At 38.1% G+C, this 27278-nt stretch overlaps 1 protein-coding gene across 1 annotated transcript in view; it reads right to left on the bottom strand.

The window, feature by feature from the left end:
• The window catches only part of gabbr2 (gamma-aminobutyric acid (GABA) B receptor, 2), a 200152-nt gene extending 189789 nt beyond the window's left edge, over positions 1 to 10363 (bottom strand). The window contains exon 1 of the mRNA XM_084130464.1: positions 9556 to 10363. Coding sequence (XP_083986590.1) covers positions 9556 to 9867 — 312 coding nt within the window. The 5' untranslated portion in view covers positions 9868 to 10363. The remainder of the gene's footprint in view (positions 1 to 9555) is intronic.
• Between the last annotated feature and the right edge of the window lie 16915 nt (positions 10364 to 27278).

Here is a 27278-nt window from a genome sequence, read left to right as displayed (position 1 = left end):
ATACTTCATTAGATAGAGCCTGGCCCTCTTTTTCTCTACAAGCCACCCCCATCCATCAGGCACCACATACCGCTCTGTGCTTAATGGCCTATGAGATTGTCCATTTAAGGATGAACCCACTAAAGACATACTATGGCTGGAGAAAGACTAGGGCAACTAACGCTCAGGCTTTCCATTTCTTTGCAATAATAGAATCTGAATGGACGTGATAATGAAAGATGTCTCCGTGTGTCAAGTAAAGAGATTTTGTTCATGAACCTGTTAATTTGTATTCAAATTCATCACAGCGTAAAATCGTGACAGCAAATGCTTAAAACTCTTCAGGTTAATCTGTGCAAGCCAGTGATCAGCAGTGCTGCACTTGATTTGTTTGGACACTGTAAGTGAACGACAGATCCAAACTAAGTTACAATCGAATGCATTTCGAATAATTATGTCTTGGTGGAATGACATGACATATATAAAAAAAGACACTACTTCAAAAATAAACTAGTCAGTGGATTCCAAATCAACTAGTCACCTGAACAACTAGTCGACTATAAGAAGGTTTTGGTAGGGCTGGGTTACAAATTTTTTTTTTTTTTTTTTTTTTTTTGCGATTCTCGTTTTGAAGAACCGATATCGATTCTGAAATCCCAAGAATCGATCTTTCAGTCTATTTACATATTTATGTACTTAATATAAATAACCTGCAATTGTACTTTTGTTATACTAAATTGGTATACTTAAAATATGCTAAATTAGAACAACTAATTTGGTACTGGATTGCTAATTTAGTAATCCAGAAATAGTGCTGAAGTTCAACTAAAGATATACTTAAGTATATTTGATTGTGCTAAAGTGGAACTATTGCAAGTATACTTCAGGTACACTTTAAATATCTTGCATTTAAAGACTGATATTATACAGAGATCGTACTATCCTTACATAATAACTAGAGATATTAAAACACATTTTAAGGCTTAATATTAAGAAATGTGCATTATGCAGTAAGACTCAAGCAATATGTCAGTAAATATGTTAGTGGCTACTATACTATATGGTTATGTTAATGGATTATGTTATTATGGATTATAGATTATAATAAATAAATGCATTTTAAATACATTTTGGTATAGGTTTTTTTCACTAGGGAAGCTTTGTGCTTTGTTACTTCTGATATGAAACAAAGTCTCAGCTTTCAAATTCTGTCATTTTTATTACAAAATTCAAATAATAAATACCGTGTTGGCGCTCTTTAATGTAGCGTGAAGAGTGCTGCAGTGCATCAGTTCAAACGGAACATGAACTGATCATCACTTCCACTTTACTAGTTACAGGACAAATTAAACAAGAATAAACTTGAAAAGGTGTTGAAAGATACAGTACTTACTGAAATCCGTATCATGTCACACATGCAATCGCTCAATCAGTGTTTCAAACGCCAAAAGACGTTGATAAAACAGCTTGTAAACAATGTCACGTAACTCTAGAGAGTATGCACTATATTGCATTTTCATTGTAATTTTACTTAACCTGCTCTTCAATATTTAATGTATTTTCTGAATAAATTTGTCATGTTTTTAACAGCCACCATTTAAATGTTTATATTTTTTGAAAATGGGTAGAAACAATTATGTAATTAAAATGTTATTATTATAAAATTATTATTATAAAAAAACCTTACCATTTAAATGCAAGTAGCCTACAAATCAATTAATTTTAACCTTTAATTTTATAATGATGTACCAACTGGGGTTCCCTGTGTAGTTTACAGCATTAGTTGAGAGATATTTTTATCCTTGAGGAAATTTGCCATGTACTGTACCTGATGTGATAGGCCCCAATGTATTGAAATCGAATCGCAAGCTTGTGAATCAAAATCTAATCAAATCGTGACATTTGTGTCAATGCCCAGCCCTAGGTTTTGGTTTCACTTGACCCCGATCAGATGCATTCTTAGGGGGCATTTACATAAGAACCATTCTTGACAAAGAAAGTTAAATCAAGTGCAGAATCCTGGGGTCTCAAGAGTCTCAATATAGTGTTTTAGACTATATTAGTTTGGACCCAGACACAGGATTTGCAGTGGTACTTGCCAGCATGTGCCTGTGGACCACCACATTGCACAGCTGTGACCAGACCATCCGTCCATCCCAAGAGACACACATCCCATGGGCTTGCTTACACCATTTATGCACATACACAGACACACACACATTTTGTCTGTGCATCAGTGGCTCCTTCTTTGCTGTCCAGGAATTACACAGGATTTAATGTAATTAGAGGACTGACAAGGGCAAACTTTACGCTTATTACTCAGCGCTCGCCCCTGGAGAAAGAAAGCATTCACATGGCATTTGGCCAATCTCTAAAGGCAAAATCTAAATCCTCTCTTTCGGTTTGTTTACAGTTAGAAACATACATTAAGTGTAAAAATTTATATAGATGTGTTTTTCATACTGTCCAATTATTTGCATGCAATATTATTATGAAAAGGCACACAGATCAGTGCTTATATCCTATAAATCTCTAGAAATCATCTAGAAATAGAATGTCTAAACAAATCTTTTTCTCTCCGTTTTGGCCTTTTGTCCACACTAAGACATTTCAATGTGAATGAGAAACTTTTGGAAAACGCTTGAAAATGCCAGTGTGGACGGAGAGCGTTTTGAAAGCCGTATTAACGTAGACATAGCATGAGATTAATCTCATGCGTTCAGACGTGCTCTTGGACAAACCACACTCAAAATAACTGTGTGGGAGGGTCGAGGTCTGACGTTCATCAGTTCAGTTTCGACCAGAAGCCAGACTCTAGCTGTGTCCATTTTTCCCACAGCGTTTTGGAGGGCAGTGAGAGAAATCAGCTTGGAAGCGTCCCCACCCCCAGTTCCCCTCTTCTGGCATCCAATCAGTCCCTTTCCTCCTCACTGCCTTCAGCAGCAGAAACAATCACTGGCAAACATTTGTTTTGCATTTATGGTACAAGTCCAGTACCTTTTAAAACACTTGCAAATTTAGCCAGCCAGCCAATCAAAAGAAATGGATGCCACCTCTAAAAACAGCTACGGAATGTGTCCGATTGAGCATGTCCATGTGTACGATACTAAATATTAAGGAACTAATGCATTTTGTTTTTGCACCAAAAATAAAGCATCTAGTCAAACACAACACAACTCAGGTAATCTCCATTGCTAAAATATGTCATTTAGCAAAAACACCATCAATAATTCTAGGATTACAGCTCTAAAATAATCCATAATACCTACCAACATGCTACAGTCAGAGAAACCGTAAAACATGCTTTGAAACCCAGTTCACGGTTAAGCATAGTTTTTGAAGAATATGGTTAAAAGCAGACACTTGCATTCTTTATTCCCATTAAAGAAAGTTAGTGTAAAGTCAACATTTAATGGCATTCATTTACTTTCGTAATACAACACTTCTGAGCGAAACAGGATATTCATCAGAAGAAAATGTAGGTTGGGACTTTTATCCATCGGAAATTGACTGGATCACTGTCGAGAAGGCTTTTTGACTGGGACGTGGAGGATGAAGGTCAGGTTCACTCACACAAGCATCTTGATGCACCTTAATAGTAATGTGTCTTTCTACATTTTGAATAAAAGTGCAGTTAATGGGCTTGAAACAAACCTGGCTGCCTGGCCTGCCTACTTTGACAGCAAATACCATGTTATTGTGCTTAAAAACCTTTTCAGCATCATACTGCATGGTGACCTGAGTCCTTGAAATGTGAACGACTTGGTCAGGGAGCAGTGGAAAAGAATAACGACTAGAATAACTGCTGGCTATGAGTGTGACTCACTAAAAGGTCAGCAATTAGAGGCCAGTTTCACAATTCAACAATAAACATCGACTTTTAGTTAAACAACAAAAAAAGATGCTTTATAAGTGAAGTAATACATCAGCCAAAATGCATTAAATTATACAGCAGGTCAACCTACGACTCATCATTTAGACACATGACCTCCAGACCTCTAAAGTATGAAGCCCAGGCCCTCAGTTTATCAGCACGCAAAACAAAAAAAGCACTTGGCTGCAGCAGTTTAAAGCCATAGAATTATAGCATGAGTTTGACAAAATACTGAATTCAGGCTCCAATATCTCTGTTATTCTCCCTCACTGTCTAATAAACAAAGGCCTCTATAGGGATATGCTCACTTTCAACCAGTTAGTGCTCATTTGCTACACTGTACTTCATAAAAGTCAGAAGAAATCAAAACAGGATCCAATGGAAGTATTTTAGGTGTAAAATAAAAATGAAAAATAAAATAAAAATAATAATGATTGAATGCAGTGTAATGTGTCCTTGTTTCAATGTAATTATATATTTTATTAGTATTTAGTATTAAGTAATATTAATAACTATATGGTTAGGTATGGTATAAAAATTACTAAATGGTTAGGGTTAGGATTATGGGTTACATTTTATTTTAAGGTGTCATTGTTACAGTGTAATTATATATCTAAGTACTGAATAATATTAATTAACTACATGTACTTACTATAGGTTTAGGGTAGGATTAGGGTTTGGTTTAGGGTTAATTGCATGTAATTTTGCCTAATTTACTGTTATTACTATGGTAAGTACATGTAACATATGTAACACGGACACTGTAAAATAAAGTGTTACCGGATGGTTTAGGGTTGGTTTATGGTTAGTTGCATGCGTAATTTACAGTTATTACTACAGTAGATGCATGTAACATATGTAACATGGACAGACACTGTATAATAAAAGTGTTCCCATACAATATTATAAACACATGTATACAGTACACACACACACAAACACACACACACACACACACTCACATCAATACATATTATTTATATATATATATATATATATATATATATATATATATATATATATATATATATATATAATAATATGTATTGATGTGAGTGTGTGTGTGTGTGTGTTTGTGTGTGTGTGTACTGTATACATGTGTTTATAATATTGTATGGGAACACTTTTATTATACAGTGTCTGTCCATGTTACATATGTTACATGCATCTACTGTAGTAATAACTGTTATAACTATTTCTCAGTTTTTTCTGATTCTTCATGTAATCACAGACGGACTCGATGATGGTGAGATCAGATCATCCTGGCTGTTGTCAGACTCCTTGTGCATACACAAAACTCACTGGATTATTACAATTAATGGCAAAAAGAATGTTTGGAAATGTAAACTGATATTTCCTACTGACACACTACAGCAAAAGATATAAATAACTGACTTAAAACCAATTTTTTTTTGGGGGGGGGGGGGGGGTATTAACATGTCTAAGACTTTTGCACAGTACTGTATATATATGTGTGTGTGTGTGTGTGTGTGTGTGTGTGTGTGTGTGTGTGTGTGTGTGTGTGTGTGTGTAAATATACAGAATCTCATTACATCACAATCCAATAATTTTGTAGTTGTGATAGGTTATTTTTTTCCCCACCAAATATGAATATTTCTTGCCATGAGAATATTGTTACAGTATTGTTAGGTAAAATATCACAGCAGCTTTAAATATCAGTTGTACTACTAAATATATAATTTAAACAAATTTCAATCAATTAAAATGTTCAAACACACATACTATGTCATTTTAAAACACATTACAGTTTAATTTAATATAAGCTATTATGGCAATGCTTTTTAGAAAAAATGTAACTCGTTGCGACAACACGACAAGATGCTTTACATAAGCTTGAGGCTCTTGGTGTTTTGAGAATAACAGAAATGTATGGCAAGGGCTCAGAGCTCTGCAAGGGTCCCTGCACTCTGTGTGCAAATCTGACAAGATGCATTTGCTCCTCCGTGAGGCGTAAGCTCCAGTGATATCTGAACGCATGACACCAGGGTGGTGGGATGAGCTGGGCTCAAAGAGGTCAAGAATATATTGACTTCAATAGAGTCAAGCCCACTTGTCAAGCCCACATGAAAGCCCTTGCCTAATCCATATGAAATGAGCGGTTTAGTCCAAATATTCTGGAGACTTGATCACTTTATATGATGAACAGATTTAATTTAGGATTTGAATTTTAGATTGGAAATTTTATTCATATATAAACATTGATCAGCAAACATACAGTAAACAGAAGTTCAACCATACTTGCTTGGTGTAAGAACAAACCTCATTGGTTCTTGCAGAAGCTCAAACGTGCTGCGTAACACAAGAATGAACCTCATTGGTTCTCACACGTCAACCAAGCATTCTTTAGTTTCCATTTACCAGAACTGATGTGTGCATTGATGAATGTTTATATGTGAATTAAAGCCTAAATTAAATCTGTTCATCATATAAAGCGATTGAGTCTCTTCAGAAAATTTGGACTAAATTACTCAATTCATATGGATTAGTTTTAGTATCTCTTTATGAGCTTTTTGAAGCGTCAAAGTGGTAGTCAATTGAGGGACAGAAAGCTCTCAGATTTCATTCAAATATCTTTATTTGTGTTCCTGAAGATGACAAAAAGCCTTATGAGTTTGGAAAGACATGAGGATGAGTAAATGATGACAATGTTCATTTTTGGGTGAACTATCCCTTTAACAAGTAACAAGTCAGAGCATCAGAAGGTCTTTTTTTCTCTTTTCTTTTGCTGAAACACTTTGAGGGGCTATTGTTCAAGTCAGAGCCTCTCATACCTCCATTAGAGCAATAAGGAACAGCGGTTTAGTCTGAAGCAAATTAATTTCTCTAAATGTGAATTATTGAATCCACATTTATATCAATTATATACCACAAAGAAGAAGAAAAAATTAAAGGAGAAAGACCCGAAAGATATATGACTATGCATGTAAATAACCACTACAACAGACAAGAGTTGAGCCCTTTTCAGGATAATTGCACAATAAAAGTAAATCAATGCTTTTTTCTATCACTACTTGTGGCTCGCTCACTATTTTAGTTGATGAAAACTACTCAAGGCAAACAATATCATTTTTACCACAGATGAAAGCAGACCCCTGCAAAAACGATGGACATCCTGCTGTCTGGAGCACGGTCTGAAACCGTGACCTTTAGTACAACTAATGATATGCTTGAATCCACTGAAGATACTGAGGTGGTCCATCGCAGTGCAAATGTTACGTGGGCTTCTTTTTTTTAATTTCACTCCAGATCTTTCAAGTGTATCTGTGAAAGGCTAAGCGCTGTAGGCACAGCCAGCAGCACCCAGGCGGAGGCGAGCGGATGGGTTCTGCCTGCCTGGGGATGCGTTGAGAGGGGATAAAGGGATAAAGAGCCTCTGCTCTGGGACTGATTACTTACATCTGCCCTGTTAAATCCTCAAATGCATACGCACTGCTACTACTGTTTGCTTTGTTTACTGTTTGCGAGTGTCATCATGTCAGTGTGTGTGCACAGGTTTGGCTATACTTGTGATGGCCAGATGTTTGAAACTGATGCATGCCACAAATACAATGAAACATGCCGTAAACTATCTTGTGAGGCCATCTAAAGTGGTCATCACTATTAAAAGGTTCATAAGTCTGCCAAAATCAGCCAAATCGCTTTAGTTCTCTTGATACCAAATACTTTTATGTGAGGGCTACATTTAGCAAACACCACCACCACCACATGTTCTCACTAAAATAGCTAAAAACAGACGGTTGAAAAATGGGGGGGGGGTGTAACTAAAACAGATATGTCAGAATATATCATGGACATCAGACCTTTAAGCCTTAAGTTGTAAAATTATATCTATAAAATTAGATTTTCTATATAAACTGGCTTTACAAGAGTTGCACAATTTTTTATGTACAAACGCCATTCACCCTTGCATATACACCAAGTGTTCCAGTGGCCTATTCTCATTTGCATAAATACACTAATGCATGCATGCATGATTACTTCTTAGATCTTGTTAAATTACACGTTAGATTAACGGATGTCTGAACTGAAATCTGTTCATCTTGCTGCTGTAAAAATAAGCTGCCAACTACTGATATATTCAGCTCATTATGACTGTTACGGAGTGTGAAAGAATATTACTTAAATCCTTTTAGATGCATGAATTCATGTCCAAATCAAAGCAACAATGTGTGTTTGTTAGAATAAACAGTTTTGTTTAACAAAATGCTGGTAAATCAATATGACAATCAATGCACGATAGATTGCTAAAGCTTCACCGGACATCAGAGGTCATGGACCTTCATCTCAAATGATCCAGCTTAAAGCATATGCAGAGCATGTAGCGACAGTCTGTTTAAAATCTAGTGAGATAGCTTCCACAGATATTTTAACGCCTTGGTAATTTACACTTTGATAATTACGCAAACATCTAGCTACCCATTTTCCCGCGCTTTTTAATTTCCCTGTTGTAACACATGAAAATATGGTGATAAATACTGATTGATTAACTTCTCGTCTCCCCAGGTTATCACACCACCATAAATAGTAGATTGTGAGGGCCAAAAAGTGCCTTGAGCACAAAGGAGTAATTTTCACATTTCCTCAGTTGTTACTGTCATCAAAAAACCCAATAAGAGCATGAAATTTAATATACTCTTTATTAAAATAATTACCTGTGGGCCTACTCTTTGCCCAGAGTTATTTATTGGGTCAGTTAGTCATTAGATTTACTGAGTTAAGCCAAAATGACAATATATGTTATCAGTGCTGCAAAACTATAAACTACAGAATCTTGTCATACTAAAAGATCTTTGTTATTTGGTTGGATTTACATCGATTTGACAGCATCAAGGACAACGAGTAACAAAAGGTTCAATCAATCCCATTTACTAATCAATAAACGTTCGTTCCATTTGGTATTACTGATACTTAAAATTTGTATGAAGTTACTCAAAATTTGTATTCATCCTCGAATACCTTTAGCCACGAATAGGAAAAAAAGCCGGTTAAATTAATTACTGCCATCTTCAGGTATAAGGAAAAATAACACTACCCTGCTGAAAAAAAAACACATCTTAAACCAGCCTAAAATACTTTGTTGGTTTTAGCTGGTCTCTTCAGGCCAGTCTATTTGTTCTTGGGCACTTTCAGTTTGTCGGGCTAGGAGACCAGCATAAACCAGGTAAGACCAGCACACCATCTTAGGCTGGTTTATGCTGTTTTTTTCCCCAGCAGAGTTTAAAAACGGACCTCTAATAATAGCAAGCAAAATATTCTCTTGCATGCACCAGTTTACATGAATTAACAGGTTTGTGTACAAGCTTTCAGCTGAATTTCTAGCAGATGCAGAACTGAGAGTGCTGAATAAAACAGCCACAAACCACATTCAAAATGAAGAGTAATACTGATAAATTCATGAAAATTGATTTTCTATAGGTAACTGATTCACGATGTAAGAAAACATACAGCACTTAATGCACGAGCTACTGGCACGTGCGCAGCTCATCAAGACTATGCAACACCTGTACACTTCACAAACACAAACTTGACCGGTTTTGCCTCATCCAGACATCTGGAAAACAATCGCTGGACATTGCACAAACCCCAGAAAAATCGCGCTTTCCACATGAGCGCGCGCCGAACGCACACTGCCCGCAGTTTACCCCCGCAACATGCACGTACACGTCAATATAAGCATTTACCTCGGTGTCGTAGATTTCGGTGATGAGTGAGAAGGAGTACCGCTTGGACTCGCGGATGTGCTGGATGGCCAGTTGAACGGCCGGCTCGATGCCTTGACTAATGCTGCTCATCAGCGCTGATTCATTCATCGGCATCAGGACCATGATGGGCAACTTCTCACCATCCGTCTTGTACCAGTTGTTGTCCAGGCCGTGCCTTGTGTAATCGTTGCAAACCTTCGCCAATGCAGGTTGAAATCCCCAGACGGACAGGAGTAGGCATCCCGACAGAAAGATCATTTCACATCTGCAGTCCCTCCGGGACGGAGCCATGCTACCGAACAACTGAGATCCACCTTCTCACTGTCCTGGCATCGCAGTCTTTAGGTTCCTCTTGGATGCTGCGATCAGTCAACGAGAAAAGACATGATATGCAATAGTACAGGCTCACGCGCACTCGATCTTGAGAGTACAAATGATGCGTAAAACCAGAGGGTGTCCAGTCGCAGGGGTTATAAACCGAGCTGCTTCCCCTGTTAGTGTTCAGCACAGGTCCTATCCTACCCAATCCTTCCTTTCGCCTCCAATAGAGCACCAAAATGCGCACATCACAATCAACCGCCTGTGCGTTACGCAGAGGTGCGCGCGCTCTGATTTGAGTCAACCGCTATAGCGAATGTAAATGTAACAGCCGAATATATTCCAAGCAGTTGAGGAGTTGCACCCCGATGTGGAAAGCGCATAGGTGAGGTTGCGGAGGGCGAGCCCTGGTATGTAAAAGCAATCCGAGTGAGGATATCCGTGCGAGTCCGATGCTGCTGCTTCGGCGGATGCGCTTCAGGTCTTTCGCGCGCTGGCTGCGCTGTGCATGTATGCGTGCGCGCGTGTGTGAGCGCGCCCGACACAGGCAGAAAACATTCTCCACACCGAGCGATATTTGCACAAAAAAACAAACGACCGACAGACAGACAAGGGAGCTGTTCACTCGTAGCGCGTTCAATACTGTCTCCCCTGATTAAGTATGTCAGATAAATTGCCCACCTGAGCCCAATAGAGTCCTTTTTAAAATATGTATTCAGAACGTAAACATAACTGGAGCGGCGTCGAGTGTCACATAAGCTAGTTTTAAAGATTCATCCGTGCGCAAAGAGTTGACACCTTACAATTAACTCAAATCATATTTCACATTGTTTTTTGGCCATCGACAGCAAAAAATAAACACTGCCACCTAGCTATAACAGCCCCGTATGTGTTTAAAGTTCACTTTTCTCTCAAGTTATTGAGCCTCAATTCTAACTGAGCTTTAAATATGCGCCTCTCGGGCATTTAGAGTTCAGCTAGATCTGTTTTGCAATGAAAATTAAAACAGGCAGCAAATTTCAAAACACAGTAGTAATGATGATGCTACTCACCGGAAGTCACCTCTGACTGAAGACGCGAGATTAGGCCAATTTCAACGTTTCTGTCCGAGGTGCTGAAAAGCACCAACTCTGCGTGCCTTTGCTTACTGTCAGCATGAGATTACCATGCGTCACAAAATTACCAAGCAATAAACAGAAAAACAACATATTTTTGCAACATACTACTTGCATTAAAATTATTGTAAATGATACGTTTTTGTGTACTGTACTTTGTGTCAATGAGAACTCACGTGAACTCGACCATTGATGAAGACGTGTTCTGTTGGTATGTAGGTCTGTATAGAATAAATATAATCCTGGACATAGCCTGATACATCATATTGTTTTTTGTGCATGCATACTGTATATTAAGGAGGTTCACATATTTATATGTGCCCTGCAGTATGACATGCTGTACTATTTTAAACATCATTTTCTGTTTTTTTTATTTTTTTTTATTCATACATGCCATGTATGAGTTCATTAGTTAATATTAAGTACGAGACTACATGGAATATTAATACTTATAAAATTGTAATTGTTACACCAGCAGGAATATTTAAGTGAACTGCAAAAAAGCTGAAAGGAGACTACGAATGGTGAAAACAGATAGATAGATAGATAGATAGATAGATAGATAGATAGATAGATAGATAGATAGATAGATAGATAGATAGATAGATAGATAGATAGATCATAAAAACAGCCCAGCACCAGAGTGCACCATCAGCTTATTGGTAAACTGATGGTAAACTCTTATCTTACTGGTTCAAGCACTATACTTAGATCCTATACTTAGCCTTATGGCTTTGTTCACCACTGTCTGTGTATTACTTTCTGTTGTGTGATTTCTAAATGAAGAAATAGGTCAAGTTGTTGTCCCATCTGTTTGCTTTATGCGAGACACCTCCCTCCTTTCTGCTAGAGAATATGATAAGAAATTCAAGCACAAATGTGGCGGATTAAAATACAGGGACAATCAGAAAGTGGGAAGATCAAGCCAAACGATTGTAGTTATTACAATTTAAAATAACAGTTTCATATTTAAATACATTTTAAAGTGTAATTTATTAATGTGATGCAGTGTCTCATGATCCTTCAGAAATCATTCTAATACGGTGATTTGGTGCTAAAATTTTTTTTTATTATTATTGATTTTAAAAACAGTTGTGCTGTTTCATATTTTTTGTGGAATTTGCAAAACATGTTTAAAGATTCTTAAAAGGATCAAAAGAACATAATTTATTTGAAATATAAATATTTTGTTTATGAAAAAAAGTCTTAAATTTGATACATTTTATGCTCCCTTGCTGAATTGAAGTATTAATAGAAATTAAGAAAATCGTACTGACCCCAAGTTTTGACTTTAACTATATATCGCAAGATAGAATGAACATATATTGTTAGACAATAGTTTAAATGTACAGTACTCAGATGGAAAACAGCATAGATACACAATTATCCTTTGTTATATCAACTTATACTGTACATCTTATGCATCTGAATGTCAACTTTGTGGTGACGTCTCTAAGAACCTGGATTCATTTATGCCCAGAAGATCCTGTGAAGTCAACACTTGATGCAGGTGAACACACAGCTATCTGCCGACTTGCCACACACACACAGTCCTGTCTGACATGTCTCCACTTAATAGAGATTAATGGGACAGCCTGAGGACATTCTTCAGTGCTGCACTGACAATGCATTCCTGCTGGATGCATCCTGAATTTTGAATGTCAGATATTCAAAACAGCGGAAATGAAAAATGAAGCCTTATGAAGTAGCCATGCCACAAGATCCCTCCAAGTCTAGCCATTTATTAAGGAAATTGTACCATTAAATGTTATCAGATTATCTGTAAGTGATAATCATTTCAACAAATATTAATTAAAACATTTGATTTATGGAATGTCATTTCTACAGAGTAACAGAATCAGGAATCAGGAAAATGTAAAGTTTAAAAAGTTTGGTGTCAGTAAAACTTTTTTTTATTATTGCTTTTATTAAAGCAAGGATGCATTAAATTGATCAAAACTGTCAATAAATGCAGTTGTAATACTACAAAAGATTTATATTTCAAATAAATGCTGGTCTTTTGGAATTTCAATTGATCAAAAAATCATCATGGTTTCCAAAAGATATGAAGCAACACAACTGTTTTCAACTTTGATAATAATAATAATAAATGTTTCTTGAGCATCAAATCAGCATATTAGAATGATTTCTGAAGGATCATGTGACACTGAAGACTGGAGTGATGATGCTGAAAATTCAGCTTTGCCATAAAAGGAATACATTGTCGAAAAGATGGCGCTGCTGTGAATAAGGTCTATTGAATCCAATTGGCCCTCTAGCAGTTAAAAAACTAAACTGCATGCATTTTGGGGAAGAACATTGTTTTGGTTGTGCTTGGGCTCTGCGCGACTGTGCAGATGAATATGGTTCTCCAGAGAGATTATCCTACTGCACATAAAACATTCACAAGCTTAAGAGATACAACCAGTTTGATTGGAAAGGATCTCAAGCTGACTATCTGACGATATTGCTGTAGCTATATCCATTAATAGGCACGGTACTTCTTTGAAAATAAATTCCAGCACACACAGCGCTACAACAACTATAATGAAATGACCTGTTAGAGAGCGACATATGATAATTTATCTGTTCAATAAAATACCTTACTCACCTGTTCAATAATAGAAACAGCATCTATACTCTGTGTCGCTTTTACAACATTTCAAATCCCTCGTCATCAATCTCGAAAAGTTAGGCTGCTGTCAATTCTCGTTGCACAAGCTCTGTCGCGTTCTCTTTTTGCCAGCAGACTCTGCTCTGTTCGGCGTTTTTTTCTTAACCGGGTGACTCTCTGGAGATGGGAGATTTAGCGTTCCCCACGTCAGCCATTCTCAATCGTTGTGAGAACTATAGTGTCACCTAAGCAGTGTCATTCTGGGTGCAAATAAGACATTTTTCTCTTAAGAGGAGCTCTGGCAAAAGTTAATACAGCTGAGCACAGGCTCAAATTTCAGTGGTCGTGCTCTGATGAATACTCTATGAGCTGCTGAAGCCATTCTGTAGGCCTCATACCTTTTCTCTGTAATTCCGCCAGTAAGACAGCTTCTGTCTCTGGGGAAGGCTACTGGGGTTAGTAAATAGCAGCAATGTGATAAATATTGGAACCTCATTGTGTAAGAAACATAGGGGGAACAGAATCCAACAGCAAAAAAAACAGCTGTCGGAATCCGTTCCCCCACTCCCATTATGAGAGGTGTTGATGTAATGACTTAAAAAATACGGATTCTATTTTGTGTGTGGATGGAGCTTAATTTGCATCAGTTTAAAGAATTTTTTTTGCCTTTTATCATGATAGGACAGTATACTATCAAGAAAGTTCGAGACCCGGGACTTGAACTCGGGTCGCCCAAAGCTAAAAACAAAATATTGTCATAGGGCTAACCACTAGGCTATTGAGGCTTGTAATTTTTTGCAATTTGATAAGTATTAGAACCTCATTGTGTAAGAAACATAGGGGGAACGGAATCCGACTGCAAATAGTTCAGCTGTCGAAATCCGTTCCCCCTCCCCAATGATGAGAGATGTTGGTGTATCGGCTTAAAATATGCTTATTCTATTCTGTGTGTGGATGGAGCTTAAACAGCATCAATTTGATAAATATTAGAACCTCAGTGTGTCAGAAATATGGGGGGAACAGAATCCGACGGCAAAAAAAACAGCTGTCGGAATCCGTTCCCCCACTCCCATTATGAGAGGTGTTGATGTAATGGCTTAAAAAATGCTGATTCTATTTTGTGCGTGGATGGAGCTTAATTTGCATCAGTTTAAAGATTTTTTTTTTTGCCTTTTATCATGATAGGACAGTGTACTATCAAGAAAGTTCGAGACCAGGTACTTGAACTCGGGTCGCCAAAGCTAAAAAAATAAAAATTTTCATGGGGATAACCACTAGGCTATTGAGGCTTGTAATTTTCTGCAATTTGATAAGTATTAGAACCTCATTGTGTAAGAAACATAGGGGGAACGGAATCTGACGGCAAATAGTTCAGCTGTCGAAATCCGTTCCCTCACCCCAATGATGAGAGGTGTTGATGTATTAGCTTAAAATATGCTTATTCTATTCTGTGTGTGGACGGAGCTTAACTTGCATCAGTTTAAAGAATTTTTTTTTTTTTTGCCTTTTATCATGATAGGACAGTATACTATCAAGAAAGTTCGACGATCCGGGACTTGAACTCGGGTCACCCAAAGCTAAAAACAAAATATAGACATGAGGCTAACCACTAGGCTATTGAGGTTTGTAATTTTCTGCAATTTGATAAGTATTAGAACCTCATTGTGTAAGAAACATAGGGGGAACGGAATCCGACGGCAAATAGTTCAGCTGTCGAAATCCGTTCCCCCACCCCAATGATGAGAGATGTTGATGTATCGGCTTAAAATATGCTTATTCTATTCTGTGTGTGGATGGAGCTTAAACAGCATCAATTTGATAAATATTAGAACCTCAGTGTGTCAGAAATATGGGGGGAACAGAATCCGACGGCAACAAAAACAGCTGTCGAAATCCGTTCCCCCACTCCCATTATGAGAGGTGTTGATGTAATGGCTTAAAAAATGCTGATTCTATTTTGTGTGTGGATGGAGCTTAATTTGCATCAGTTTAAAGATTTTTTTTTGCCTTTTATCATGATAGGACAGTATACTATCAAGAAAGTTCGAGACCCGGGACTTGAACTCGGGTCTCCCAAAGCTAAAAACAAAATATTGTCATGGGGCTAACCACTAGGCTATTGAGGTTTGTAATTTTTTGCAATTTGATAAGTATTAGAACCTCATTGTGTAAGAAACATAGGGGGAACGAAATCCGACGGCAAATAGTTCAGCTGTCGAAATCCGTTCCCCCACCCCAATGATGAGAGATGTTGATGTATCGGCTTAAAATATGCTTATTCTATTCTGTGTGTGGATGGAGCTTAAACAGCATCAATTTGATAAATATTAGAACCTCAGTGTGTCAGAAATATGGGGGGAACAGAATCCGACGGCAACAAAAACAGCTGTCGGAATCCGTTCCCCCACTCCCATTATGAGAGGTGTTGATGTAATGGCTTAAAAAAATGCTGATTCTATTTTGTGTGTGGATGGAGCTTAATTTGCATCAGTTTAAAGAATTTTTTTTTTTTGCCTTTTATCATGATAGGACAGTATACTATCAAGAAAGTTCGAGACCCGGGACTTGAACTCGGGTCGGCCAAAGCTAAAAACAAAATATTGTCATGGGGCTAACCACTAGGCTATTGAGGCTTGAAATTTTTTGCAATTTGATAAATATTAGAACCTCATTGTGTAAGAAACATAGGGGGAACGAAATCCGACGGCAAATAGTTCAGCTGTCGAAATCCGTTCCCCCACCCCAATGATGAGAGATGTTGATGTATCGGCTTAAAATATGCTTATTCTATTCTGTGTGTGGATGGAGCTTAAACAGCATCAATTTGATAAATATTAGAACCTCAGTGTGTCAGAAATATGGAGGGAACAGAATCCGATGGCAACAAAAACAGCTGTCGGAATCCGTTCCCCCACTCCCATTATGAGAGGTGTTGATGTAATGGCTTAAAAAAATGCTGATTCTATTTTGTGTGTGGATGGAGCTTAATTTGCATCAGTTTAAATAATTTTTTTTTTTACCTTTTATCATGATAGGACAGTATACTATCAAGAAAGTTCGAGACCCGGGACTTGAACTCGGGTCGCCCAAAGCTAAAAACAAAATATTGTCATGGGGCTAAACACTAGGCTATTGAGGATTGTAATTTTCTGCAATTTGATAAGTATTAGAACCTCATTGTGTAAGAAACATAGGGGGAACGGAATCCGACGGCAAATAGTTGAGCTGTCGAAATCCGTTCCCCCTCCCCAATGATGAGAGATGTTGATGTATCGGCTTAAAATATGCTTATTCTATTCTGTGTGTGGATGGAGCTTAAACAGCATCAATTTGATAAATATTAGAACCTCAGTGTGTCAGAAATATGGGGGGAACAGAATCCGACGGCAAAAAAAACAGCTGTCGGAATCCGTTCCCCCACTCCCATTATGAGAGGTGTTGATGTAATACCTTAAAAAATGCTGATTCTATTTTGTGTGTGGATGGAGCTTAATTTGCATCAGTTTCAAGATTTTTTTTTTTGCCTTTTATCATGATAGGACAGTGTACTATCAAGAAAGTTCGAGACCCGGTACTTGAACTCGGGTCGCCAAAGCTAAAAAAATAAAAATTTTCATGGGGATAACCACTAGGCTATTGAGGCTTGTAATTTTCTGCAATTTGATAAGTATTAGAACCTCATTGTGTAAGAAACATAGGGGGAACGGAATCCGACGGCAAATAGTTCAGCTGTCGAAATCCGTTCCCGCACCCCAATGATGAGAGGTGTTGATGTATTAGCTTAAAATATGCTTATTCTATTCTGTGTGTGGACGGAGCTTAACTTGCATCAGTTTAAAGAATTTTTTTTTTTTTGCCTTTTATCATGATAGGACAGTATACTATCAAGAAAGTTCGACGATCCGGGACTTGAACTCGGGTCACCCAAAGCTAAAAACAAAATATAGACATGAGGCTAACCACTAGGCTATTGAGGCTTTTAATGTTCTGCAATTTGATAAGTATTAGAACCTCATTGTGTAAGAAACATAGGGGGAACAGAATCCGACAGCAAAAAAAACAGCTGTCGGAATCCGTTCCCCCACTCCCATTATGAGAGGTGTTGATGTAATGGCTTAAAAAATGCTGATTCTATTTTGTGTGTGGATGGAGCTTAATTTGCATCAGTTTAAAAAATTTTTTTGTGCCTTTTATCATGATAGGACAGTATACTATCAAGAAAGTTCGAGACCCGGGACTTGAACTCGGGTCGCCCAAAGCTAAAAACAAAATATTGTCATGGGGCTAACCACTAGGCTATTGAGGCTTGTAAATTTTTGCAATTTGATAAGTATTAGAACCCCATTGTGTAAGAAACATAGGGGGAACGAAATCCGACGGCAAATAGTTCAGCTGTCGAAATCCGTTCCCCCACCCCAATGATGAGAGATGTTGATGTATCGGCTTAATGCTTATTCTATTCTGTGTGTGGATGGAGCTTAAACAGCATCAATTTGATAAATATTAGAACCTCAGTGTGTCAGAAATATGGGGGGAACAGAATCCGACGGCAAAAAAAACAGCTGTCGGAATCCGTTCCCCCACTCCCATTATGAGAGGTGTTGATGTAATGGCTTAAAAAATGCTGATTCTATTTTGTGTGTGGACGGAGCTTAACTTGCATCAGTTTAAAGAATTTTTTTTTTTTGCCTTTTATCATGATAGGACAGTATACTATCAAGAAAGTTCGAGACCCGGGACTTGAACTCGGGTCACCCAAAGCTAAAAACAAAATATCGTCATGAAGCTAACCACTAGGCTATTGAGGCTTTTAATGTTATGCAATTTGATAAGTATTAGAACCTCATTGTGTAAGAAACATAGGGGGAACAGAATCTGACGGCAAAAAAAACAGCTGTCGGAATCCGTTCCCCCACTCCCATTATGAGAGGTGTTGATGTAATGACTTAAAAAATACGGATTCTATTTTGTGTGTGGATGGAGCTTAATTTGCATCAGTTTAAAGATTTTTTTTTGCCTTTTATCATGATAGGACAGTATACTATCAAGAAAGTTCGAGACCCGGGACTTGAACTCGGGTCGCCCAAAGCTAAAAACAAAATATTGTCATGGGGCTAACCACTAGGCTATTGAGGCTTGTAATTTTCTACATTTTGATAAGTATTAGAACCTCATTGTGTAAGAAACATAGGGGGAATGAAATCCGACGGCAAATAGTTCAGCTGTCGAAATCCGTTCCCCCACCCCAATGATGAGAGATGTTGATGTATCGGCTTAAAATATGCTTATTCTATTCTGTGTGTGGATGGAGCTTAAACAGCATCAATTTGATAAATATTAGAACCTCAGTGTGTCAGAAATATGGGGGGAACAGAATCCGACGGCAAAAAAAACAGCTGTCGGAATCCGTTCCCCCACTCCCATTATGAGAGGTGTTGATGTAATACCTTAAAAAATGCTGATTCTATTTTGTGTGTGGATGGAGCTTAATTTGCATCAGTTTCAAGATTTTTTTTTTTGCCTTTTATCATGATAGGACAGTGTACTATCAAGAAAGTTCGAGACCCGGTACTTGAACTCGGGTCGCCAAAGCTAAAAAAATAAAAATTTTCATGGGGATAACCACTAGGCTATTGAGGCTTGTAATTTTCTGCAATTTGATAAGTATTAGAACCTCATTGTGTAAGAAACATAGGGGGAACGGAATCCGACGGCAAATAGTTCAGCTGTCGAAATCCGTTCCCTCACCCCAATGATGAGAGGTGTTGATGTATTAGCTTAAAATATGCTTATTCTATTCTGTGTGTGGACGGAGCTTAACTTGCATCAGTTTAAAGAATTTTTTTTTTTTTGCCTTTTATCATGATAGGACAGTATACTATCAAGAAAGTTCGACGATCCGGGACTTGAACTCGGGTCACCCAAAGCTAAAAACAAAATATAGACATGAGGCTAACCACTAGGCTATTGAGGCTTTTAATGTTCTGCAATTTGATAAGTATTAGAACCGCATTGTGTAAGAAACATAGGGGGAACAGAATCCGACAGCAAAAAAAACAGCTGTCAGAATCCGTTCCCCCACTCCCATTATGAGAGGTGTTGATGTAATGACTTAAAACATACGGATTCTATTTTGTGTGTGGATGGAGCTTAATTTGCATCAGTTTAAAGAATTTTTTTTGCCTTTTATCATGATAGGACAGTTTACTATCAAGAAAGTTCGAGACCCGGGACTTGAACTCGGGTCGCCCAAAGCTAAAAACAAAATATTGTCATGGGGCTAACCACTAGGCTATTGAGGCTTGTAATTTTCTGCAATTTGATAAGTATTAGAACCTCATTGTGTAAGAAACATAGGGGGAACGGAATCCGACGGCAAATAGTTCAGCTGTCGAAAATCCGTTCCCCCACCCCAATGATGAGAGATGTTGATTTATCGGCTTAAAATATGCTTATTCTATTCTGTGTGTGGATGGAGCTTAAACAGCATCAATTTGATAAATATTAGAACCTCAGTGTGTCAGAAATATGGGGGGAACAGAATCCGACGGCAAAAAAAACAGCTGTCGGAATCCGTTCCCCCACTCCCATTATGAGAGGTGTTGATGTAATGGCTTAAAAAATGCTGATTCTATTTTGTGTGTGGACGGAGCTTAACTTGCATCAGTTTAAAGAATTTTTTTTTTTTTGCCTTTTATCATGATAGGACAGTATACTATCAAGAAAGTTCGACGATCCGGGACTTGAACTCGGGTCACCCAAAGCTAAAAACAAAATATAGACATGAGGCTAACCACTAGGCTATTGAGGCTTTTAATGTTCTGCAATTTGATAAGTATTAGAACCGCATTGTGTAAGAAACATAGGGGGAACAGAATCCGACAGCAAAAAAAACAGCTGTCAGAATCCGTTCCCCCACTCCCATTATGAGAGGTGTTGATGTAATGACTTAAAACATACGGATTCTATTTTGTGTGTGGATGGAGCTTAATTTGCATCAGTTTAAAGATTTTTTTTTGCCTTTTATCATGATAGGACAGTATACTATCAAGAAAGTTCGAGACCCGGGACTTGAACTCGGGTCGCCCAAAGCTAAAAGCAAAATATTGTCATGGGGCTAACCACTAGGCTATTGAGGCTTGTAATTTTCTGCAATTTGATAAGTATTAGAACCTCATTGTGTAAGAAACATAGGGGGAACGAAATCCGACGGCATATAGTTCAGCTGTCGAAATCCGTTCCCCCACCCCAATGATGAGAGATGTTGATGTATCGGCTGAATGCTTATTCTATTCTGTGTGTGGATGGAGCTTAAACAGCATCAATTTGATAAATATTAGAACCTCAGTGTGTCAGAAATATGGGGGGAACAGAATCCGACGGCAAAAAAAACAGCTGTCGGAATCCGTTCCCCCACTCCCATTATGAGAGGTGTTGATGTAATACCTTAAAAAATGCTGATTCTATTTTGTGTGTGGATGGAGCTTAATTTGCATCAGTTTCAAGATTTTTTTTTTTGCCTTTTATCATGATAGGACAGTGTACTATCAAGAAAGTTCGAGACCCGGTACTTGAACTCGGGTCGCCAAAGCTAAAAAAATAAAAATTTTCATGGGGATAACCACTAGGCTATTGAGGCTTGTAATTTTCTGCAATTTGATAAGTATTAGAACCTCATTGTGTAAGAAACATAGGGGGAACGGAATCCGACGGCAAATAGTTCAGCTGTCGAAATCCGTTCCCTCACCCCAATGATGAGAGGTGTTGATGTATTAGCTTAAAATATGCTTATTCTATTCTGTGTGTGGACGGAGCTTAACTTGCATCAGTTTAAAGAATTTTTTTTTTTTTGCCTTTTATCATGATAGGACAGTATACTATCAAGAAAGTTCGACGATCCGGGACTTGAACTCGGGTCACCCAAAGCTAAAAACAAAATATAGACATGAGGCTAACCACTAGGCTATTGAGGCTTTTAATGTTCTGCAATTTGATAAGTATTAGAACCGCATTGTGTAAGAAACATAGGGGGAACAGAATCCGACAGCAAAAAAAACAGCTGTCAGAATCCGTTCCCCCACTCCCATTATGAGAGGTGTTGATGTAATGACTTAAAACATACGGATTCTATTTTGTGTGTGGATGGAGCTTAATTTGCATCAGTTTAAAGATTTTTTTTTGCCTTTTATCATGATAGGACAGTATACTATCAAGAAAGTTCGAGACCCGGGACTTGAACTCGGGTCGCCCAAAGCTAAAAGCAAAATATTGTCATGGGGCTAACCACTAGGCTATTGAGGCTTGTAATTTTCTGCAATTTGATAAGTATTAGAACCTCATTGTGTAAGAAACATAGGGGGAACGAAATCCGACGGCATATAGTTCAGCTGTCGAAATCCGTTCCCCCACCCCAATGATGAGAGATGTTGATGTATCGGCTGAATGCTTATTCTATTCTGTGTGTGGATGGAGCTTAAACAGCATCAATTTGATAAATATTAGAACCTCAGTGTGTCAGAAATATGGGGGGAACAGAATCCGACGGCAAAAAAAACAGCTGTCGGAATCCGTTCCCCCACTCCTATTATGAGAGGTGTTGATGTATTAGCTTAAAATATGCTTATTCTATTCTGTGTGTGGACGGAGCTTAACTTGCATCAGTTTAAAGATTTTTTTTTTTTGGCCTTTCATCATGATAGGACAGTATACTATCAAGAAAGTTCGACGATCCGGGACTAGAACTCGGGTCACCCAAAGCTAAAAACAAAATATCATCATGAGGCTAACCACTAGGCTATTGAGGCTTTTAATGTTCTGCAATTTGATAAGTATTAGAACCTCATTGTGTAAGAAACATAGGGGGAACAGAATCCGACAGCAAAAAAAACAGCTGTCGGAATCCGTTCCCCCACTCCCATTATGAGAGATGTTGATGTATCGGCTTAAAATATGCTTATTCTATTCTGTGTGTGGATGGAGCTTAAACAGCATCAGTTTGATAAATATTAGAACCTCAGTGTGTCAGAAATATGGGGGGAACAGAATCCGACGGCAACAAAAACAGCTGTCGGAATCCGTTCCCCCACTCCCATTATGAGAGGTGTTGATGTAATGGCTTAAAAAATGCTGATTCTATTTTGTGTGTGGATGGAGCTTAATTTGCATCAGTTTAAAGAATTTTTTTTTTTTGCCTTTTATCATGATAGGACAGTATACTATCAAGAAAGTTCGAGACCCGGGACTTGAACTCGGGTCACCCAAAGCTAAAAACAAAATATCGTCATGAGGCTAACCACTAGGCTATTGAGGCTTTTAATGTTATGCAATTTGATAAGTATTAGAACCTCATTGTGTAAGAAACATAGGGGGAACAGAATCCGACGGCAAAAAAAACAGCTGTCGGAATCCGTTCCCCCACTCCCATTATGAGAGGTGTTGATGTAATGACTTAAAAAATACGGATTCTATTTTGTGTGTGGATGGAGCTTAATTTGCATCAGTTTAAAGATTTTTTTTTTGCCTTATATCATGATAGGACAGTATACTATCAAGAAAGTTCGAGACCCGGGACTTGAACTCGGGTCGCCCAAAGCTAAAAACAAACATTGTCATGGGGTTAACCACTAGGCTATTGAGGCTTGTAATTTTCTGCAATTTGATAAGTATTAGAACCTCATTGTGTAAGAAACATAGGGGGAACGAAATCCGACGGCAAATAGTTCAGCTGTCGAAATCCGTTCCCCCACCCCAATGATGAGAGATGTTGATGTATCGGCTTAATGCTTATTCTATTCTGTGTGTGGATGGAGCTTAAACAGCATCAATTTGATAAATATTAGAACCTCAGTGTGTCAGAAATATGGGGGGAACAGAATCCGACGGCAACAAAAACAGCTGTCGGAATCCGTTCCCCCACTCCCATTATGAGAGGTGTTGATGTAATGGCTTAAAAAAATGCTGATTCTATTTTGTGTGTGGATGGAGCTTAATTTGCATCAGTTTAAAGAATTTTTTTTTTTGCCTTTTATCATGATAGGACAGTATACTATCAAGAAAGTTCGAGACCCGGGACTTGAACTCGGGTCGCCCAAAGCTAAAAACAAAATATTGTCATGGGGCTAACCACTAGGCTATTGAGGCTTGTAATTTTCTGCAATTTGATAAGTATTAGAACCTCATTGTGTAAGAAACATAGGGGGAACGGAATCCGACGGCAAATAGTTCAGCTGTCGAAATCCGTTCCCCCTCCCCAATGATGAGAGATGTTGATGTATCGGCTTAAAATATGCTTATTCTATTCTGTGTGTGGATGGAGCTTAAACAGCATCAATTTGATAAATATTAGAACCTCAGTGTGTCAGAAATATGGGGGGAACAGAATCCGACGGCAAGAAAAACAGCTGTCGGAATCCGTTCCCCCACTCCCATTATGAGAGGTGTTGATGTAATGGCTTAAAAAATGCTGATTCTATTTTGTGTGTGGATGGAGCTTAATTTGCATCAGTTTAAAGATTTTTTTTTTTGCCTTTTATCATGATAGGACAGTATACTATCAAGAAAGTTTGAGACCCGGTACTTGAACTCGGGTTGCCAAAGCTAAAAAAATAAAAAATTTCATGGGGATAACCACTAGGCTATTGAGGCTTGTAATTTTCTGCAATTTGATAAGTATTAGAACCTCATTGTGTAAGAAACATAGGGGGAACGGAATCCGACGGCAAATAGTTCAGCTGTCGAAATCCGTTCCCTCACCCCAATGATGAGAGGTGTTGATGTATTAGCTTAAAATATGCTTATTCTATTCTGTGTGTGGACGGAGCTTAACTTGCATCAGTTTAAAGAATTTTTTTTTTTTGCCTTTTATCATGATAGGACAGTATACTATCAAGAAAGTTCGATGATCCGGGACTTGAACTCGGGTCACCCAAAGCTAAAAACAAAATATCGTCATGAGGCTAAGCACTAGGCTATTGAGGCTTTTAATGTTATGCAATTTGATAAGTATTAGAACCTCATTGTGTAAGAAACATAGGGGGAACAGAATCCGACAGCAAAAAAAACAGCTGTCGGAATCCGTTCCCCCACTCCCATTATGAGAGGTGTTGATGTAATGACTTAAAAAATACGGATTCTATTTTGTGTGTGGATGGAGCTTGATTTGCATCAGTTTAAAGATTTTTTTTTGCCTTTTATCATGATAGGACAGTATACTATCAAGAAAGTTCAAGACCCGGGACTTGAACTCGGGTCGCCCAAAGCTAAAAACACAATATTGTCATGGGGCTAACCACTAGGCTATTGAGGCTTGTAATTTTCTGCAGTTTGATAAGTATTAGAACCTCATTGTGTAAGAAACATAGGGGGAACGGAATCCGACGGCAAATAGTTCAGCTGTCGAAATCCGTTCCCCCACCCCAATGATGAGAGATGTTGATGTATCGGCTTAAAATATGCTTATTCTATTCTGTGTGTGGATGGAGCTTAAACAGCATCAATTTGATAAATATTAGAACCTCAGTGTGTCAGAAATATGGGGGGAACAGAATCCGACGGCAAAAAAAACAGCTGTCGGAATCCGTTCCCCCACTCCTATTATGAGAGGTGTTGATGTATTAGCTTAAAATATGCTTATTCTATTCTGTGTGTGGTCGGAGCTTAACTTGCATCAGTTTAAAGATTTTTTTTTTTTTTGCCTTTTATCATGATAGGACAGTATACTATCAAGAAAGTTCGACGATCGGGGACTTGAACTCGGGTCACCCAAAGCTAAAAACAAAATATAGACATGAGGCTAACCACTAGGCTATTGAGGCTTTTAATGTTCTGCAATTTGATAAGTATTAGAACTTCATTGTGTAAGAAACATAGGGGGAACAGAATCCGACAGCAAAAAAAACAGCTGTCGGAATCCGTTCCCCCACTCCCATTATGAGAGGTGTTGATGTAATGGCTTAAAAAATGCTGATTCTATTTTGTGTGTGGATGGAGCTTAATTTGCATCAGTTTAAAGTTTTTTTTTGTGCCTTTTATCATGATAGGACAGTATACTATCAAGAAAGTTCGAGACCCGGGACTTGAACTCGGGTCGCCCAAAGCTAAAAACAAAATATTGTCATGGGGCTAACCACTAGGCTATTGAGGCTTGTAATTTTTTGCAATTTGATAAGTATTAGAACATCATTGTGTAAGAAACATAGGGGGAACGAAATCCGACGGCAAATAGTTCAGCTGTCGAAATCCGTTCCCCCACCCCAATGATGAGAGATGTTGATGTATCGGCTTAAAATATGCTTATTCTATTGTGTGTGGATGGAGCTTAAACAGCATCAATTTGATAAATATTAGAACCTCAGTGTGTCAGAAATATGGGGGGAACAGAATCCGACGGCAACAAAAACAGCTGTTGGAATCCGTTCCCCCACTCCCATTATGAGAGGTGTTGATGTAATGGCTTAAAAAAATGCTGATTCTATTTTGTGTGTGGATGGAGCTTAATTTGCATCAGTTTAAAGAATTTTTTTTTTTGCCTTTTATCATGATAGGACAGTATACTATCAAGAAAGTTCGAGACCCGGGACTTGAACTCGGGTCGCCCAAAGCTAAAAAAAAAATATTGTCATGGGGCTAACCACTAGGCTATTGAGGCTTGTAATTTTGTGCAATTTGATAAGTATTAGAACCTCATTGTGTAAGAAACATAGGGGGAACGGAATCCGACGGCAAATAGTTCAGCTGTCGAAATCAATTCCCCCTCCCCAATGATGAGAGATGTTGATGTATCGGCTTAAAATATGCTTATTCTATTCTGTGTGTGGATGGAGCTTAAACAGCATCAATTTGATAAATATTAGAACCTCAGTGTGTCAGAAATATGGGGGGAACAGAATCCGACGGCAAGAAAAACAGCTGTCGGAATCCGTTCCCCCACTCCCATTATGAGAGGTGTTGATGTAATGGCTTAAAAAATGCTGATTCTATTTTGTGTGTGGATGGAGCTTAATTTGCATCAGTTTAAAGATTTTTTTTTTTGCCTTTTATCATGATAGGACAGTGTACTATCAAGAAAGTTCGAGACCCGGTACTTGAACTCGGGTCGCCAAAGCTAAAAAAATAAAAAATTTCATGGGGATAACCACTAGGCTATTGAGGCTTGTAATTTTCTGCAATTTGATAAGTATTAGAACCTCATTGTGTAAGAAACATAGGGGGAACGGAATCCGACGGCAAATAGTTCAGCTGTCGAAATCCGTTCCCTCACCCCAATGATGAGAGGTGTTGATGTATTAGCTTAAAATATGCTTATTCTATTCTGTGTGTGGACGGAGCTTAACTTGCATCAGTTTAAAGAATTTTTTTTTTTTGCCTTTTATCATGATAGGACAGTATACTATCAAGAAAGTTCGATGATCCGGGACTTGAACTCGGGTCACCCAAAGCTAAAATCAAAATATCATCATGAGGCTAACCACTAGGCTATTGAAGCTTTTAATGTTATGCAATTTGATAAGTATTAGAACCTCATTGTGTAAGAAACATAGGGGGAACAGAATCCGACAGCAAAAAAAACAGCTGTCGGAATCCGTTCCCCCACTCCCATTATGAGAGGTGTTGATGTAATGACTTAAAAAATACGGATTCTATTTTGTGTGTGGATG

The sequence above is a fragment of the Abramis brama genome, assembly GCF_963993115.1.
Source record: "Abramis brama genome assembly, chromosome: 12".
In the NCBI taxonomy this organism is placed as follows: domain Eukaryota; kingdom Metazoa; phylum Chordata; class Actinopteri; order Cypriniformes; family Leuciscidae; genus Abramis; species Abramis brama.
The sequence above is the reverse complement of the archived record's forward strand: the minus strand, read 5'-3'. Positions and strand labels throughout refer to the sequence as shown.